The 17,991-nt window shown below is 36.3% G+C and overlaps 1 protein-coding gene across 1 annotated transcript; it reads right to left on the reverse strand.

The window, feature by feature from the left end:
• Positions 1 to 547: 547 nt before the first annotated feature.
• phb2a (prohibitin 2a) lies at positions 548 to 17,679 on the reverse strand. The gene is made up of 10 exons (XM_022678652.2): positions 17,583 to 17,679; positions 11,893 to 12,022; positions 10,622 to 10,706; positions 10,385 to 10,464; positions 9,021 to 9,205; positions 7,484 to 7,613; positions 5,881 to 5,984; positions 4,526 to 4,603; positions 3,960 to 4,036; positions 548 to 1,079 (listed from the first exon to the last, which is right to left on the reverse strand). The coding sequence occupies exons 1-10, from the start codon at positions 17,601 to 17,603 to the stop codon at positions 1,061 to 1,063; spliced, it is 909 nt and encodes a 302-aa protein (XP_022534373.2). The 5' UTR covers positions 17,604 to 17,679; the 3' UTR covers positions 548 to 1,060.
• Positions 17,680 to 17,991: the final 312 nt, after the last annotated feature.

Here is a 17,991-nt window from a genome sequence, read left to right on the forward strand (position 1 = left end):
ATAAATATATAAAATTGACAAAATCTGTAAAATATATAATATAAAGCACTGGAAAAAAAAAGTAAGAGACCACTTTAGTTTCTGAATCAGTTTCTCTGATTTTGCTATTTATAGGTTTATGTTTGAGTAAAATCAATTTTTTTGTTAAATTTTATAAACTACAGACAACATTTCTTCCAAATTCCAAATAAAATATCGTCATTTAAAGCATTTATTTGCATAAAATGAGAAACGGCTGAAATAACAAAAAAGATGCAGAGCTTTCAGACCTCAAATAATGCAAATTCATATTCATAAAGATTTCAGAAATCAATCCTGGTTTTTAATCACAGTTTTCATGCATCTTGGCATTCTTCTCCACCAGTCTTACACACTGCTTTTGGATAACTTTGTGCTGCTTTACTCCTGGTGCAAAAATTCAAGTAGTTCAGTTTGGTTTGATGGCTTGTGATCATCCATCTTCCTCTTGATTATATTCCAGAGGTTTTCAATTTAGTAAAATCAAAGAAACTTTATGATACAAAAGAAGCACTTAAATGACCACAGCTAGTCTCAAAAATTCAAAATATTTAATGAAACCTCCTCACAGTGCTTTAATCTCGTCAGTATACACTCACATATACATTCCTGATGGGAACAGAACTAACAAACACAGATAAACCAGGCACTGTGAACACTAGCTACGAGTTGAGTGGCCTTGGTTAGCATATTCTGATTACTCTAGAGGTAACTACTAATCCTCTGTCATCTTTATACCATTCGTAATGTAATAATTTAACTTTTATGGATATTATTTATGGGTTTCAGAGGATTTTACTGAATAATAATGTCCAATGACTACATAAGATAATAGGCAACACATGCCCTTTATAAACTGTGTGCAATAAACACTGTTAAGTGTGTGTTAGTGTGTTCTCAAGTCCACTCAACCCGGTTCTTCTGGACTGTGCCCGGGATCACAGCGCTGTGATGGAAGGTCCACTCATACTCAGAGAAGAGGTTAAATACAGAAATACAGGCTGCCAAAACATGGAATGCACTCAACCCGCTGACACGTCCCTCACTTCCCCAAGGACAAGCTGAAAACAGAGGGAAAAAACTCTATTAGTATCATTGAGAAATCAACTACAAATCAATATCCCAGTGTCCTATATGATAACAATTACTGCAACACAGTAACACAGTTTAAATGAATCATAACTGATGCAGGGAGTAGCTTCTCATTTGTTAATCAATGATATGGAAAGAGCTGACCATCCTGTGGTAGTGGAAAAGATTCAGTTCAACTGTTTCTAAAGGGTCAACATACTGGTATGCATGAAAAATGCTGAGAAAACTAAGGGGATCTAAGATGAAGCAACTAAAATTGGGTTAAGAACTGAATTTTTAAGAAATGCACTGTAAAAAAGTAGAAGGAAAAACGGGAATCATCATCTCAATTAACCGTGAATTAGTGAAATCAACTGGATTAATGTTTAATAGGGAAAGTAAGAGCTTTCCTCCACACACAATGCAGTTACGGGGACTAAACAGCTGTATAGGCTTAAGAAATTAACTTATTAGATGATAATAAATGACAAAAATGGCTTGAATTTGCTAGAGAAAGAAAAGATTGAAAGAGAGGCGGCTGAAGTGATGCACACAGTGATGCACCCATCCATCCATCCAGCCAAAAGTATTGGTTAAAAACTATTAAAAATTGTTTATCAACATCCCATCTATTCATCTACCCATCCATCCAGCCATCCATCCACCCATTTATCAACTTATTAATCCATCCATCCATAAGTATTGGTTAAAAATTGGTTAAAACTATTACAAATGGTTTATCCTGCTTTTGTTGGGAGTAACAATCCCATCCATCCATCCATCCATCCATCCATCCATCCATCCATCCATCCATCCATCCATCCATAAGTAATGGTTTAAAACAATTAAAAATAGCTTATCCTGCTTTTGTTGGAGTAACAATCCCATCCATCCATCCATCAATCCAGCTACCCGGCCATCTATCCACCCAAGAGTATTGGTTAAAAACTGGTTAAAAACTATTATAAATAGTTTATCCTGCTTTTGTTGGTGTAACAACATCCCATACATTCATCTACCTAAACCCACCCACCCAGAAATATTGGTTAAAAACTATTAAAAACAGTTTATTCTGCTTTTGTGGAAGTAACCCATCCATCCATCCATCCATCCATCTACCCTTCTACCTACCCACCCATCCATCCATCTATCCATCCATCCACCCATTTACCCATCCACCCATTTACCCATCCAGCCATAAATATTGGTTAAAAACTATTATAAACAGTTTCTCATGCTTTTGTTGGAGTAACTGTCTCTACTGTCCAGAGAATATTTCTCGACCCATCCACCCACTCATCTACCCATCATTTATCCATCCATTCATACACCCACCCACCCATTTATCCAGCCATCCACCCACCCATTTATCCAGCCATCCACCCATTTATCCATTCATCCATCCATCCATTTATCCATCCACCCCATCCATTTATCCATCCATTCATCCATCCATTCATCCATCCACCCACCCACCCACCCATTTATCCAGCCATTTTATAGTAATAAAAATTACTTTTGTTGGAGTAACTGTCTCTACTGTCCAGAGAAGATTTCTCCACCCATCCACCCACTCATCTACCTATCCATCCACCCATTTATTCATCCGTCCATCCATAAATATTGAGACACTTGCTCATTCATTGTTTCTTCCAAAATCAAGGGTATTAAAATGAGTTTATCCTGCTTTTGTCTCTACTGCTTAGAGAAGGCTTTTTACTAGATTGTAAAGCCTTGCTGTGAGGATTTGATTGCATTTGACTGCTCCTCCCAAATCTACTCAGAAAAGGGAGATGAACACAGCATTAATTAAAAAGGATGTCTACAAACATTTGGTCATACAGTGTTCAGCCCTCCGTCCTCTCTGTCCTGCCAGTCGGCAGTATTATAGGTCACAGTGAACAGGTGAGGAGAGTGTGCAGGTATAAAGGTGTAAATTAGCCCTGCTGCTGCTGCTGTGACGAGGTGAAGCTGTGAAAGGCTGTTTGTATAAGTGGGTATTGAATGGAGGAGGCTGGGGGGGGTGTCGAATTTAGCTGATCGGGTCGAGCTGATCCGCCGAACCAACTAGAGCACGACTCACATCAATGATGTAGTTACACTTCTGCTTACACAATCAGAAAACACTCACACACAGAGCTAATTCTGCCTCACTCTACAGCCTCCTCTCAGCCAGGACGTCTTAGGTGTTTAAATAACTCAAAACATATACCTAAAAACTGTAAAATTTAGAGAAACTGATCATTTTTGTTGTTTTATAAACATGTAAAAAAAGTTTAGAGCAGAAATTAAAAAATGATCAAAATAAGTTATAAAAAAAAAAAAAAAAAAAAAAAAAAGCAGACCAATCAGCACTTTTGGCAGTGTGGAAAGTGTGCCTAGTACTGCTGGAAAATGAAATCTGCATCTCTATAAACCCGCAAAATCTTACAGCACGTCATTCTTTCCTTTGCTAAAAGCAACTTTTATAGAGATGCAGATTTCATTTTCCAGCAGGACTTGGCTTCACACTGCCCACACTGCTGAAAGTACCAATTGGTCTTAATATATAATATTCAAATTTCCTGAGACACTGATTTTGGGGTTTTCATTGGCTGTAAGCCATAATAATTATCAACAGTAAAATAAATAAATGCTTTAAATAGATCACTCTGTGTTTAATAAATCTATATAATATATGAGTTTCACATTTTTCAACATTTTCTATTACAATATGTATGAAATCCAGACATTCCAGGATGGATGAGGACCCATTGCAAGCTTCCACTATGTACTACAGAGTAAATATAAATATTAAATAGTAATAAATACAACAGAAGATTTGAAATAAAAAGATTAATTTAGCAGTAAGAAGAAGGAGATGGGCTTACTTGTTGAAGGAGCTGTCCTGCAGGTTCATCACCAGACTATCAGCATTTAGATACACCTTATTCTGGGAACTCGCCACCTACACAACATATACACCAATACATAGATCACATTATTCAAAATTAAACCTGGCTTCAAACATTATAAAACAATACTAAAGAGATGCCTCCTCCGATACATGTGAAGTCAGACTCCGCCTCTTTTTGAACTGCTGCTGATGCTGTAGCATTGCCGAGTAGCGTCACAGCGCTAACGCTCGGAGGAAAGCGCAGCGACTCGGTTCTCATACATCAGCTCACAGACGCAACCTTGTGCTGATCAACATCACCCTAGAAGTGATGAGGGGAAAGAGCCCCATCTACTTTACAGCACCCACCCAGAAAGAGCAAGGCCAATTGTGCTCCGGCAGCTGATGGCAAGCTGCATGACCAGGATTCGAACAAGTGATCTCCCGATCAAAGTGCCAGGGATTTAGCCCGCTGGACCACTTAGTACTCAGCAATTTTAAAGCAAGTGACCAAATCTTACAGTTAAAGTTTTTATATGGATATGAAAGCAGCAGACTCACCGTCTTGGCGATGTTCTGGGCGGCTCTGATGCGTCGGAGTTTGAGATATCCAGGATTCTTAGTTACAGCTTCACCCAGCTGGATTATACAATAAACAAACACAAAAAATACAGTTTCAGCCCTGCAGTATCAATTCTTCAGGATCTGGCCTTGGCACCAGGGTGCTCCATAAGCATGGAGAGAGAAAGAGAGAAAGAGAGAGAGAAAGAAAAAGAGAAAGAAAGAGAGAGAGAGAGAGAGAGAGAGAGAGAGAGAGAGAGAGAGAGAGAAAGAAAAAGAGAAAGAAAGAGAGAGAGGGGGGGATAAACTGCAGGATATTACTGAGAGATTATTAAATCTGAGGGGCCACACTTTTAAACTGTTGCACTCTACGATTATCAGTAATTATATTAGCTTATTAAGCACAGCGGCTCCAGATCTCCTCATTATAACCAGCTATTAAAGCCATTAAACACTTTCAGGGGAAAGGGGCTGTGATTGTGTTACACAGACTTAAAATCAGCTTTATAAAGAGCGATGATGATTATGAGTGAGTGTGTGCAGCCTCAGACCAGGTTAAATAACTACTCTACAAGTAAAGAATGTGGAGAAATGGGGAATTTAGTCTTTTATGCTACTTTTTTGAAAGAAAAAACAGATTTAAACTAAGCTCTGGAAAGTTTTCGCAAACGAGAGCTAGATCTGAATTCTCCTTATCCAGAAATTAACAGTATATTAAGATACTATTAAATCTCACTATTAAAGCTGTTAATTCAGCTATTTAAGGTGCACACCAAGGTTTATGTCATTCTTACATTGTATTAGTGCTGGGCGGTGTGATCAAAAATGTATATCATGGTATTTTTTAAGATTCTGACTTTTTCACTGTATATCACTGTATTTTTATTATTTTATTATATATATTTTTTTCATGACTGTGCTTCAATATTGATATATAGTAAGAAGTGCATATACTATAAAACACTAAGGCTTTAAATTAAGACTTTGATTACTGTTTAATTTGTCCCATAAAAGAGATATGCTAACAACTTTAACACATTTTAAACAAGGTTTAAGTATTTAAAAGAGAAATTTCTCAAAATATATTGCTCTATTGCACAAGTAAGAACCATTAAAGTATTAAAATCTGCCAAATGTCCTTATTTTCTTCAGTTAACTAGAACATTCAGTTCAGTGTGCATTAAAATGATCCTTCAAGCTACAGTATTAATATATTTAAACAGGGCTATAGTTACTGCTCTTGACGTTTTTTTGCACCTCGTATCCAGAGTTTTTGGAGTTTTATTGACAGCAGTATATTGGGGATAAATTGAGTTTGTAAAGTTTGAGAAGTGTGTAAAGAAAATAAAAAATACCATTTTAGCAGCTTCTGCCTCTCCCTCAGCCTGGATAATCTTCTGCCTCTGGTCCTGCTTGGCTTTCTCCACATAGAACTGAGCCCTCTGGGCTTCCTGCTGGGCTGAACATCAGAAATGAACACAAAGTTTGAGTATATTTATGAGCAAAACAAATACACTATAAATACACTGTTTAAGCTTTAAAGAGGTACGAAACCCTAAACCAGATTTATTTAACCTTTAAAAAACGCTTTTATCACGCTCATTTCTGCCTCTACAGCGCCCCCAGAGGTTCCTGCCCCGCCCCTAAACCCATACATCACCCAGTACCCCTTGCAAACTACCCCACACAAAGTCTGAATATATATTTTATGAAAAAGCGAAACAATAGAAGATGAAGATTATATAAATAAATACACTGTTTAAGGTTTAAAGAACTAAACCCTAAACCATTTTTTTATTAATAGCTGACATGTGAAACATACCAGTCCTGCTTATAATTTTATAATACAAAACATTTCCTACGCTTTAAAAAAATAGCCCAGTTAGCTCTCTCTTCTGCCCCGCCCCTAAACCCATACACCACCCAGTGCCACTCGCAAACTACCCCTCCCATTTTTTTAAGCATTTTTCAGTTTTGAGCTGAGGGTGGAGTCATTACATTACATTTGGAGTCAAAACAACATAAAATCAGGTGGGTTTAAAACACCTTTAAAGTGAACAACGCTTTAAGGTACTAGCTGTATTGGCTGAATGGAAAATGACCTTAAATAACAACACCACCAACGCCACCTAGTGGATGCTGTTAGCAGATCAAATTAAAGCATCTACAGAAAGCAGGAAGTGAAAATTCTGATGTGGGAAGAATTCTGGCTAGACACCCTTGTATAACTTAAAACTATAACTTTAGAACTAATAAAAATAAGTATTAAAAAAAAAGAAAAAGAAAAAAAGGGCATGCGTACATACCATAAATACATCAGCAAGTTTTGGTTTGAAAAATCAGGCCATATAAAAATAAAAAAATAAGAAAAAGAACTAGATGACGTGTTTAAATTGTATGTATGCTAGGACTGCACGATACTGGAAAAATTTTATTCAACAATATATATCACAATATCAAACAATGCAGGGCCCATGACGTCACCAGCCCCGCCCCCACTCGCATGCTGTTTCGCGTCCGGACCAATCAAGAGCTGAGTCAGCTCTCAAAACCCGAGGAAAACAGCAAAACAACAGTAATCGGCTCTTTAATCAGGCATTTAAATGGCTTTAACTGGAAATAACTGTGCAAAACTGTGCTGGACTGAGGTGCACAGCTTTTCACACGTGCTCACGTTTACAAGCACGTGCCCAACCATGTGGATAGAGGCCATGCGGTTACCTCGTGCTTCTCAGGCAGCAGCAGCCTGTCCCTCACACAGACACAGAGACAGCGCTGTGTACGTCCTGCGATGTGACTGTTGCGCAACAATGTATCGTGCAGCCCTAATGTAATGCTGTCACTTTGATAAATAGTCTGAGAAGCAATTTGAGGTTTTATTTATGTATGAAAGGCACTATATAAACACATATATAAATAAATATATATATATATACAGATTTTCTGGCATATTCTTACCGACTTGTTTGGCCTCCACAGCAGCGGTGTACTCCCTGCTGAAGCTCAGCTCTGTGATCGCCACGTCATCCAGAATAATGTTAAAATCTTTAGCTCTCTCAATCAGCTCCCTCCTGATCAACATAGACACCTAAACACACACACACACACAGATAGACACACACAAAGAGACACACACAATAAGACACACAAACACACAGAGACAGACAAAAAGTAATACACAGATACACAGACACGCACACAAAGTAACACACACAAAGATAGACAAAGAGACACACACAGGGACACACACACAAAGTAACACACAGAGATACAGGCGCACACACACAGACACACACAAAGTAACACAGAGATACAGACACACACACAGAGACACACAGGGACAAAGAAGGACAAAGAAAGACACGCACACAGGGACACACACAGGGACACACAGAGATACAGACACACACAGAGACACACAGGGACAAAGAAGGACAAAGAGAGACACGCATACGGACAGACACACACAGAGACACACAGGGACAAAGAAGGACAAAGAGAGACACGCATACGGACAGACACACAAACAGGGTAAATACGATTTGAACATATTTGAAGTATAATGCTACAATAACTTATGACTAGGCAATAAATAGTACAATTTAATAAAATAAAATCTCAAAGGACATACAGTACCAGTCAAAAGTTTGGACACACCTTCTTTTTCAATGTTTCTATTTTTTCCTTTTTTCCTACATTGTAAATTAATATTGGACAATACTGAAGTATTTAGGTGCTCTTATCTGAGGGCCTGGTTTCTGAGGCTGGTAACTCTGATAACCTTATCCTGTACAACAGAGACAAATCTTCCTGATGAGTGCCAGTTTCATCATTATAATGTTTTTGATGGTCGTTGTGGGACTGCACTTTAGATACTTTCAAAGTTCTTTTTTTTTTTCCTTTTATTTTTTTCTTTACTTAGTTGAGTAGTTATTGCTTCTCATAATCTGGATTCGAACATTACTCAAATATTCACTATTCACTGTATACATGTAACTCTACCTCTTCACTACTTTACTTTAACTGATGCTCTCAACACTTTATTAAGAGACAAGAAATTCAAGTAATTAACTCTTGATGAGTTCAGCACAGCTGTTAACTGAAAGCCTGAATTCCAGGTGACTCTAGCTCACAAAACTGACTGAGAAAATCCAGCAGAGATGTGCAAAACTGTCTCTATCTAAATAAGAGGAGCTACATTTTGAAGAATGTAAAATATTATAAAACATATTCTGGTTTATTTAAGACTTTTTAGTTTAATAAATAATTCAATATGTTTTTTTTTCTTCATAGTTTGGAAAATTTTAGTATTAATCTACAATGCAGAACATTTTAAAATAATGAAAAAAAAAAAAAAAAACACTGAATGTACGAACGGTCCACACTTTTGACTGGTACTGTACATATTGTTCCACTCCTATGCATCACTCATTAATACACAAAGCTGAGTATTAAAAAATAACAGATATAAAAACCCCAAAAAACTGTTATGTACCTGTGCTCTCTGTGTGATAAGCTGCGAGGCGTTGAATTTGGCCACTACACTCTTCAGCACCTCGTTAACGATGGAGGGCAGCACGCGCTCATCGTAATCCACCCCCAGGTGCTGGTAGAGGAAGGGCAGGTTGGAGGCCACCGGGCGAGACAGCACCCTCAGAGCAATATTCACCATCTGAAGATCTGCAGAGGAACAGGAGGGGAGGAGTCACAGTCTTTACTAATGAGCTTCAGGACCTCAGTCACAACAGCATCAGGACCACATTTATCACCTGCCTACTTACACACCTGCACCAATCACCAATCAACAAACACACCCTAATCTCTGTATACAGCTAAAACCAGACATTAACACACACACACTATATATATATATATATATAACGAAATATATAAAACACAACAGTAAGGTAAATTAAAACCATTATAAGTAATAAAATCCCAGGTAGTTTTCATTGTTTTGCTAATTGATTTCAGGTGGTCAGTGTGATATCCCATGTTACTGCTATATAGTGTTGCTAAGTGTTTGCCATAATATCCCACGTAACTGCTACAGTGTTGTTAGGTGGTTGCTGTGGTATCCCAGGTAGTTTTCATTGTTTTGCTAATTGTTTTCTAGATGGACTTTGTAATATCCAAGGTTACGGCTATAGGGCTGGCAAGTGGTTGCTATGTCTGATTTTATTAAATGGCCATTTTTGATACAAAAAACGCTAAATGGTTTAAATTGTATCCTATGTGGTTGATATAATGTTGCTATGTGGTTTCTATGTTATCCTGCCTTGTACTTATGGTTTTTCACCTAGTTTCTACGGTGTTGGTGTTGCTAGGTGGTTGCTATGTTATCCTATGTGGATCTTATGGTTTTTCACTTGGTTGCTATGGTGTTGCTAGGTGGTTGCTTTGGTCTCGCACACTTTCATTGCATTGCTAATTAGTTGCTAGGTGGTTTCTGTATTATTCCATGCAGTTGTTATGGTTTTCCAGTTGGTTGCACTGATGTTGCAGATTGGTTGATATGGTGTTGCTGGGTGGTATCTCAGGTCGTCGTTATTGCGTTGATAATTAGTTGCTAGCTGGTGAGTGCAAATATCCCAGATTATTGCTATACTGTTGCTAAGGTATCCCATGCCATTGCTTTGGTGTTGGCAGGTGGTTACTTTGGTACTGGTCAATTCTTGCTATCATATCCCATGTGGTTGCTATGGTGTTGGTAGGCAGTTGCTACAATGTTGCTGATTGGTTGATATGGTGTTGCTAATTGAACACTATGCTTTCCCGTTTATCAGCGATTGGGGTTGCTTGGTGGTTGTAGATGCTTACAAGGTGGTTCCTATGGTTTACAGTACAGTAAACAGTTACCTTTGCTTCCTGTGAGAGATGAGATCTTCCTGGGTCTGGCTCGGATGTCGTAGATGATTGGGTACTGGAACCATGGTATCCTGTAAACAGCGTGGCAGCAATAACAGACAATTAGCGAACTGAGAAACTGAAAACAGATTAATAATTAATACAAATGAGTAAATATGTTATAATAATAAAACTATTCAAAAAAAGTTAATTATGTAAAAAGATATCTGGATGACTATCAATTCGAACCTGAAGTGAAGCCCCTCAGCAAGCACTGTGTCCTTCTCCATTCCTCCGATTCTGTTAAAGATGATGGCCCTCTGCCCACCTTCCACTGCAGAAACAGTCATCAGATCATTACTCATACAAATCTGACCATTACTATCGTATTTTTCACACTATAAGGCACAGCGGACTATAAGGTGCAGCGGACTATAAGGTGCATTACGCAACACTAGTAAGGAACAGAGGTGTCGCCATGTTTCCCTTCTAATTCAGCAGGACCTGTAAAGCTAAGCTTAGTTAAGTAAACAAATTTTCTTTTAAAGTTAAACGAGTGCTGGATGTTAAACTATACAGATTTCTCTCCTGAAAACTGTTTATTTGGGTGATTGAAGCACTTCTGTTTATTTACAGTAAGCTTAGATTTCCAGATTTACACTAAAGCTAACTGCTGTTAGCGCTAGTAAATGCCACCCGACAGCGATACACTGTGAAAGCCTGAGTGTTCTGTTAAGCCAGGGAGATATTAGCTAGTTTCATAACGTATAGCTTGTTTTAACATAGTCTATAGTCTGATATACTCACCTCTGACCAGCGAAAGAGCTAGCGCTTAGCACGGTTAGCGGCTAATGCTTATACTGCTCCAGCAGTGCTGGCCAGGGTTAGCAGCAGGCTACAGGCCAATATTACTCACCTCCGAACAGTGACAGAGCTAATTAGCAGCTAATGCTAATGCTGCTCCAGTCTTGGTGCTGGAGAACTAAACTGAAACTCCTGTATAACTTTTTTTATGGAGTGGCTTTACTGCTCTTTAATAACTGACTGGTAGAATTCATACATAAGGAGCACCGGCACTAACGATTTCTGGGAAAATTAAAAGATTTTTGGTGCGAGAAATACGGTAAACTTTAAGTTAGTTTAACATCCAGTGCTATGCAGACAGTTCTAACAGCAGGTATGGAACTCCAGACTGTGTGGTTAGGGGTTTAATGGGACTGAACCCAACAACAAAGCAATAATACACGAGAGGGAGTGCTATAACTTGTAATAATGGGACAAATAAAAGTCTTTGAGTTATAGAGGAGGAAAAAATATAATCTGTTTGGTTATAAAAACTCCACGAGTTAAAATAGTTCCATTGCTGCTCTGTTTGTAGCTGCACTGTTTGGCTTGTAAGCGCTGCATCGTTGCTAGGTGACCTGTATGGAGCGCTTCAGTTACAGTGCATTACTGGCTGATGATGGAACTCATAGAACATCTCTCAGCCAATCACATTGCACTCGGTCAGTAATGCGTACCTGTGTACATCGCTTCTTTCACTCCATAAGCCAGAGCTCCAGCCCCGATGATTAGTTTAACCCCCAGTCCGGATCCTCTTGGACCCGAGGACATCCGGCCCGCGATCTGCCTCAGCTGCTGCAGAAAATTCTAAAAAGAACAGAAAACAGGAAGAGGCGGGGCTTAGGTTTAGTCTAATTCAGTATTTCTAATATCAAAATTTCATAGTGATGATTAGCTGGCTGTAGGCTGTACCTTTTTGGCTGTCATTGTATCCCATGTGGTTTTCATGGTGTTGCTAATTGGTTGTTAGGTGGTTGCTATGTTATGCCATGTGATTGTTTATAGTTTTTCAGTTTGTTGCAACGATGTTGCTGATTGGTTAATAAGGCTATGTGCAGTTAGTTCCTATGATGTTGCTAAGATGTTGATATGATTTGATTGATTGCTGGCGGTTGATATGGTGTTGCTAATCAAACGCTATGCTTTCCCAGATAGTTGCTATTGGGGTCACAGGATTGTTACAAATTAGTCCCTATGGTTTACCAGGTGGTTTTCACAGTATCCTAGGAGATTGCCACAGGGCTACTAAGTGGTGGAGTGGATGCTGTGCTGTTGTGAAGTGCTTCCTATGGTTCTACAGGGGGTTCTTATGGTATGTTGTCTAAATGGTTATACTGGGTTGTTGCTGTGGAGTTTCTAAATGGTCCCTATGGTTTTAAAGGAGGATATACTAGGTGCTTGCTGTGTTGTTGCGAAGTTGTCCCCATGGTATTACAGGGGGTTGCCGCCATAGTGTATCTAAGTGGATATACTGGGTGGACGCTGTGGTGTTGTGAAATGGTCCCTATGGAATTACAGTGCGTTTCTATGGTATGGTATCTAAGTGGTTATACTGGGTGGATGCTGTGGTGTTGCCAAGTGGTCCATATAGTTCTAAAGGGAGTTGCAATGGTGTATGTAAGTGGTTATACTGGGTGGTTGGTGTCGTGTTGCTAAATGGTCCCTATGATTTTAAAGGTGGCTGCTATGGAATGATATGTAAGTGATTTTACTTAGTGGATGCTGTGGTGTTGCTAAGTGGTCCCTGTGGTTATACAGGTTGTTGCTATGGAGTTGCGAAGTGGCCCTTTGATTCTACAGGTTCTTTGGTATAGTCCCTATGGTTTGGTATCTAAGTAGTTATACTGGGTGGTTGCTGTGGTGTTGCTAAATGGTCCCTATAGTTTTAAAGGTGGTTTCTGGGGTATGGTATCTAAGTGGTTTTATTGGGTGGATGCTGTGTTGTTGTGAAGTAGTCCCTATAGTATTACAGAGGGTTGCAGCCATGGTGTATCTAAATGGACATACTGGGTGGATGCTGTGATGTTGCTAAGTGGTCCATATGGTTCTAAAGGGTGTTGCTATAGTGTACCCAAGTGGTTATTCTGAGTTGATGTGTTGGTGTGGTGTGGCTAAGTGGTCTCTACGGTTCTACAGGTGGATGTGTTGGTGTTGCGAAGAGGTCCCTCTGATTCTACAGGTTCTATGGTATAGTTCCTATGGTTTGGTATCTAAGTGGTTATACTGGGTGGTTGCTGTGGTGTTCCTAATTGGTCCCTATAGTTTTAAAGGTGGTTGCTATGGTATGAGTATCTAAGTGGATTATACCCCTGGTTGCAAAGTGGTCTCTGTGGTATTACAAGGGGTTGCGGCCATGGTGTAACTAAGTGGATATACTGGTTAGTTTCTGTGGTGTTGCGAAGTGGTCCCCATGTTTCTACAGGGGGTTTCTATGGTGTTACAAACAGCAGTGGATCCAGTTTAAAGTATCTGAATGAATTTATTCATTAGTAGAGATTATAATCCACAGTCCTGCTCCCTGTGCTGAGATCACATGGGGGATTAAACCCACTGACTAAAGTTTACAGCGTTAAATTCCCCACCAGCCAGGACACAGGTAATCAGATTTAACCCAGAGCAGATTAGACACAAACAATCAGACTAATCTGACTGAGCAGAGCTGGATACACTGCGTCTCAACCGTCAGCAGGCAGAGTAATAAATCAACATTTATGAGATGTTTTATTTGTTTTATCGTACTGTAATAAACTGTCATCGTTTTGTCTGCATGTCAAAATATCATAAAAATGTTGTGCAATGTGTATGTTAATTATTTATATCAATAAGTCAATATAAATAGGGGTATGTAACCTGGCCCTAAAATAATATCACAATATATTGGGGTTTTTATTACAATAACGTGTAATATTGGATATCAGCTTTATCTATACACTCAATTAACCTTTATTTTCACTTGGGGATACATTGATGCTGACCCTCATTTACAATGCTGCAGAGCATTTACAGTATAAAAGGGATTAATTAAGGATTTAATTAAAAATTAAATAAATAATTAAAAGAAACTCATTTTAAATCAACATTAAATATATATGAATAAAATATATGTAAAATATAAAATTCTAAAAAAAACATAAAAACGAATGGACACATAAAAAGTAAAGTATTTATAAAATATAAAACAAAGAAAAGATAATAGTAAAAATAAAATAAAAAGATAAGAATGATGTGAAATGATAAAAAGAATAATAATGAACTAAAAACATAAAAAACTAAATATATAGAGATAGTAGTATAGTTAGTATATATTACATAAAAATAATTAAATGTATAAATATACTAAAATACAGCATACTAATGAATGTAGCTTATTTATACTATATTTACCTCATTATACCTGCATTATACCAAATTGACACAAAAAGTAAAGTATTTATAAAATATAAAACAAAGAAAAGATAATAGTAAAAGTAAAATAAAAAGATAAGAATGATATGAAATGATAAAAAGAACAATAATGAACTAAGAACATACAAATCTAAATATAAAACATTAGAATAAAAAATAAAAAGTAATAATAAATACATACAAATAAACATAATAAATTAAAATTAAAATAATACAAACAAACAAATAAAAATTAAAAATAAAAAAAATAATTTTAAACAGTCACAGGCTTTCTGATGGTGATTAGACACTAAAAGTAAAAAATTATTAAGTGATCCCAGTGAGCTGAGTTTCAACATTTCCTGTAGTGAATTTCAGCTCACTAGTGCTGCTCTGTAGCTAAAAGCAGATTTTCCCAGTTCACTAAAAACTCTTGGTACCTGAACAGGTGATCCAGCTACTGGAGCGACTAAATACTGTTATTAAATGAGATTAAATAAGCGATATAAGCTGGAAAATGGCAAGAAAGTGATTTATGAATAAAAATTAGCCAATGAGATTCTCTTCGTGCAGCTAGTGGTGATGGTGAGTACTGTAAGTGGCACCAGTAATAAATCTATCTCAGAGTAAAAAAAAGTTCTAAAAATCCAGTAAAAACAAGATGTATAATAATGTAATGCAATAAAAATATCTACCACAATACTAAAGTGTAGAATATTTTTAATGCATGCATATAAACTGAAAAAAGAGGATATTATTATATATTATTGTGTAGGATATGGTATAGCACACCCCTAATTACGGTAAGCATTTATAGAAAAGAGAGCAATGTGTCTGGGCTAAAGATGGACAAGGTTATCTACAAGGACTAAAGTGCAGCTGTGTGATGCTCTAACCCTGGATTTAGATCCAGTTCTGTTGGGACAAAACCTGGTTTTGCTGCTCTTTACACTCAATTCACAATTTAATACACTATGGACTATAGATGGATATTAGTTGGAATAACATTTTATATTAGGACACTGCACAAAACACCATAATTAATACACCCTATGGCTTTTAAATGATGATTTAGATGGGTAAAAAAATACTTGTGGAAATATAGTGAATCTAATGTACATTGAAATTACATTAAATTAAATATCGAATGTATATTGAAATTAAAGTAACTAAAGTATCAATAATTTCCTAGAGTTTTTTTGTTTATTGTAATAGGTTTTTGTTTTAAAATATGTATAAATATATTGTTTTGCTTTACTGTACAGCATTTTCGTATCAAGCGAAATTAAGAAATATATCGCAATATATATATATATATATATATATATATATATATATATATATATATATATATATATATATATATATATATATATATATTTTGGCCATATTATCCATCCCTAGCTTATACTAAATAAAACATACTTGTAATTATTGTGATGCAGTAGAATATTATTAAAATAATTTAAAAATAACATAAATTAAATGTTTAAATATCGATATTGCTAGGCTTGTCACGTTTAAAAAAATTGTGCACGATATATTGTTCCAGAAATTATTGTGATACACAATATTTTTGTAATTTTAATGATAAAAGAATAGCATAAAAAGGTAATTATACACTTTCTAAAGACAGCAAATTAGTAAATAATCATTTATTATGATTAGTTTGGGAATTATTTACCTATTTCTTCACCTACTTTAATCCACACTGTGTGTTGTGTATAAAGTCACAGTTATTGAAGCATGACTGGCTAAAATAGTGTTCACAGTTATACATGTGAACAAACATACAAAATAAACACAACAGACGATTTCATGATTATCAAAAATTATTGAGGTCATGTTTATTTATTGTACGATAAATCGATATTGCAATTATTGTGACAGGACTAGATATCGCACAAATACCCTGAAATATCGTGTTATTATTTGACAGCCATATCGTCCAGCCCTAGATTATACTAAGTTAAACATACTTATATTCAATTTTATTTTGCGTTGCTGTAGTATATTCTTGAAATTATGTAAGGAAAAATATATATATTTATAAGATATCTATTTATAGATATATATGTTTGAGTAAAATGAACGTTGTTGTTTTATTCTATAAACTACAGACAACATATCGGACAAAAATATTGTTCAGAAATCAATATTTGGTGGAATAACCCTGGTGGTTTTTAATTACAGTTTTTAATCATGCATCTTGGCATCATGTTCTCCTCCTCCACCAGTCTTACACACTGCTTTTGGATAACTTTATGCTGCTTTACTCCTGGTGCAAAAATTCAAGCAGTTCAGTTTGGTGGTTTGATGGCTTGTGATCATCCATCTTCCTCTTGATTATATTCCAGAGGTTTTCAATTTGGTAAAATCAAAGAAAATCATCATTTTTAAGTGCTCTCTTATTTTTCCCAGAGCTGTATATCTAGATTTAACTTATATATTTCTTAATGTTGCTTGATACATATAGATTTTGGCGATATCATCCAGCCATAGCTTATATTAAATACAGCATACTTATAATTACTGTGTTGGAATATATATATATATATATATATATATATATATATATATATATATATATATATATATATATATATATATATATATATATAATGAATGTTGCTTATTTACACTGTATTTATCTCATTGTACGTGCATTTTATTCAGTCCTTCACAAGGTTAAACTACAGTTAATGTATAAAACTCCACATTGTGCAGATCTGAGAGACTTAATTAATTAATTAATGATATATAATCAGTTATTTAACCTGTATCTGTATTGTAATAATAATCTCATTACTTCTCAGATAGAGAAACGCAATCTGCTGTAATAGAGCTGTAACTCCCTCTACACGCTAAACCCGGCTCTATAAACCGCTCTATAAACCCGCGGACACGCGGATAAACTGTGTGATAAACAGTGAACAGCAGTAATACGTGTGAATATGATATTAATAATAAAATAAACACTCACTCCTGGCTCTTTACTCGCCATGCTGACTCTTCTGCGCACGTAACTTCACTCTCCAAGGTCGTGGGTAAGCACTTCCTGTACTGCCGCGGTGCATTATGGAAATTGCAGTTCTTACAACATGTTTAATTTGTAGTACAATGTCATGCGAAGAAATAGAATAAAAATGAGTGGGAATAAAATATGCAACTTCTGTCAATATAAGGGCTGTTTAATATATAATATTACTGAATAATAGTAATTCAGTTAAAAATGTAAAACTCATATATTATATAGATGTATTACACACAGAGTGATCTATTTTAAGCGTTTATTTATTTTATTGTTAATGATTATGGCTTACAGCCAATGAAAACCCAAAAATCAGTGTCTCAGAAAATTAGAATATTATATAAGACCAACTGGTATTTTT

The sequence above is a fragment of the Astyanax mexicanus genome, chromosome 4 (assembly GCF_023375975.1).
Source record: "Astyanax mexicanus isolate ESR-SI-001 chromosome 4, AstMex3_surface, whole genome shotgun sequence".
In the NCBI taxonomy this organism is placed as follows: domain Eukaryota; kingdom Metazoa; phylum Chordata; class Actinopteri; order Characiformes; family Acestrorhamphidae; genus Astyanax; species Astyanax mexicanus.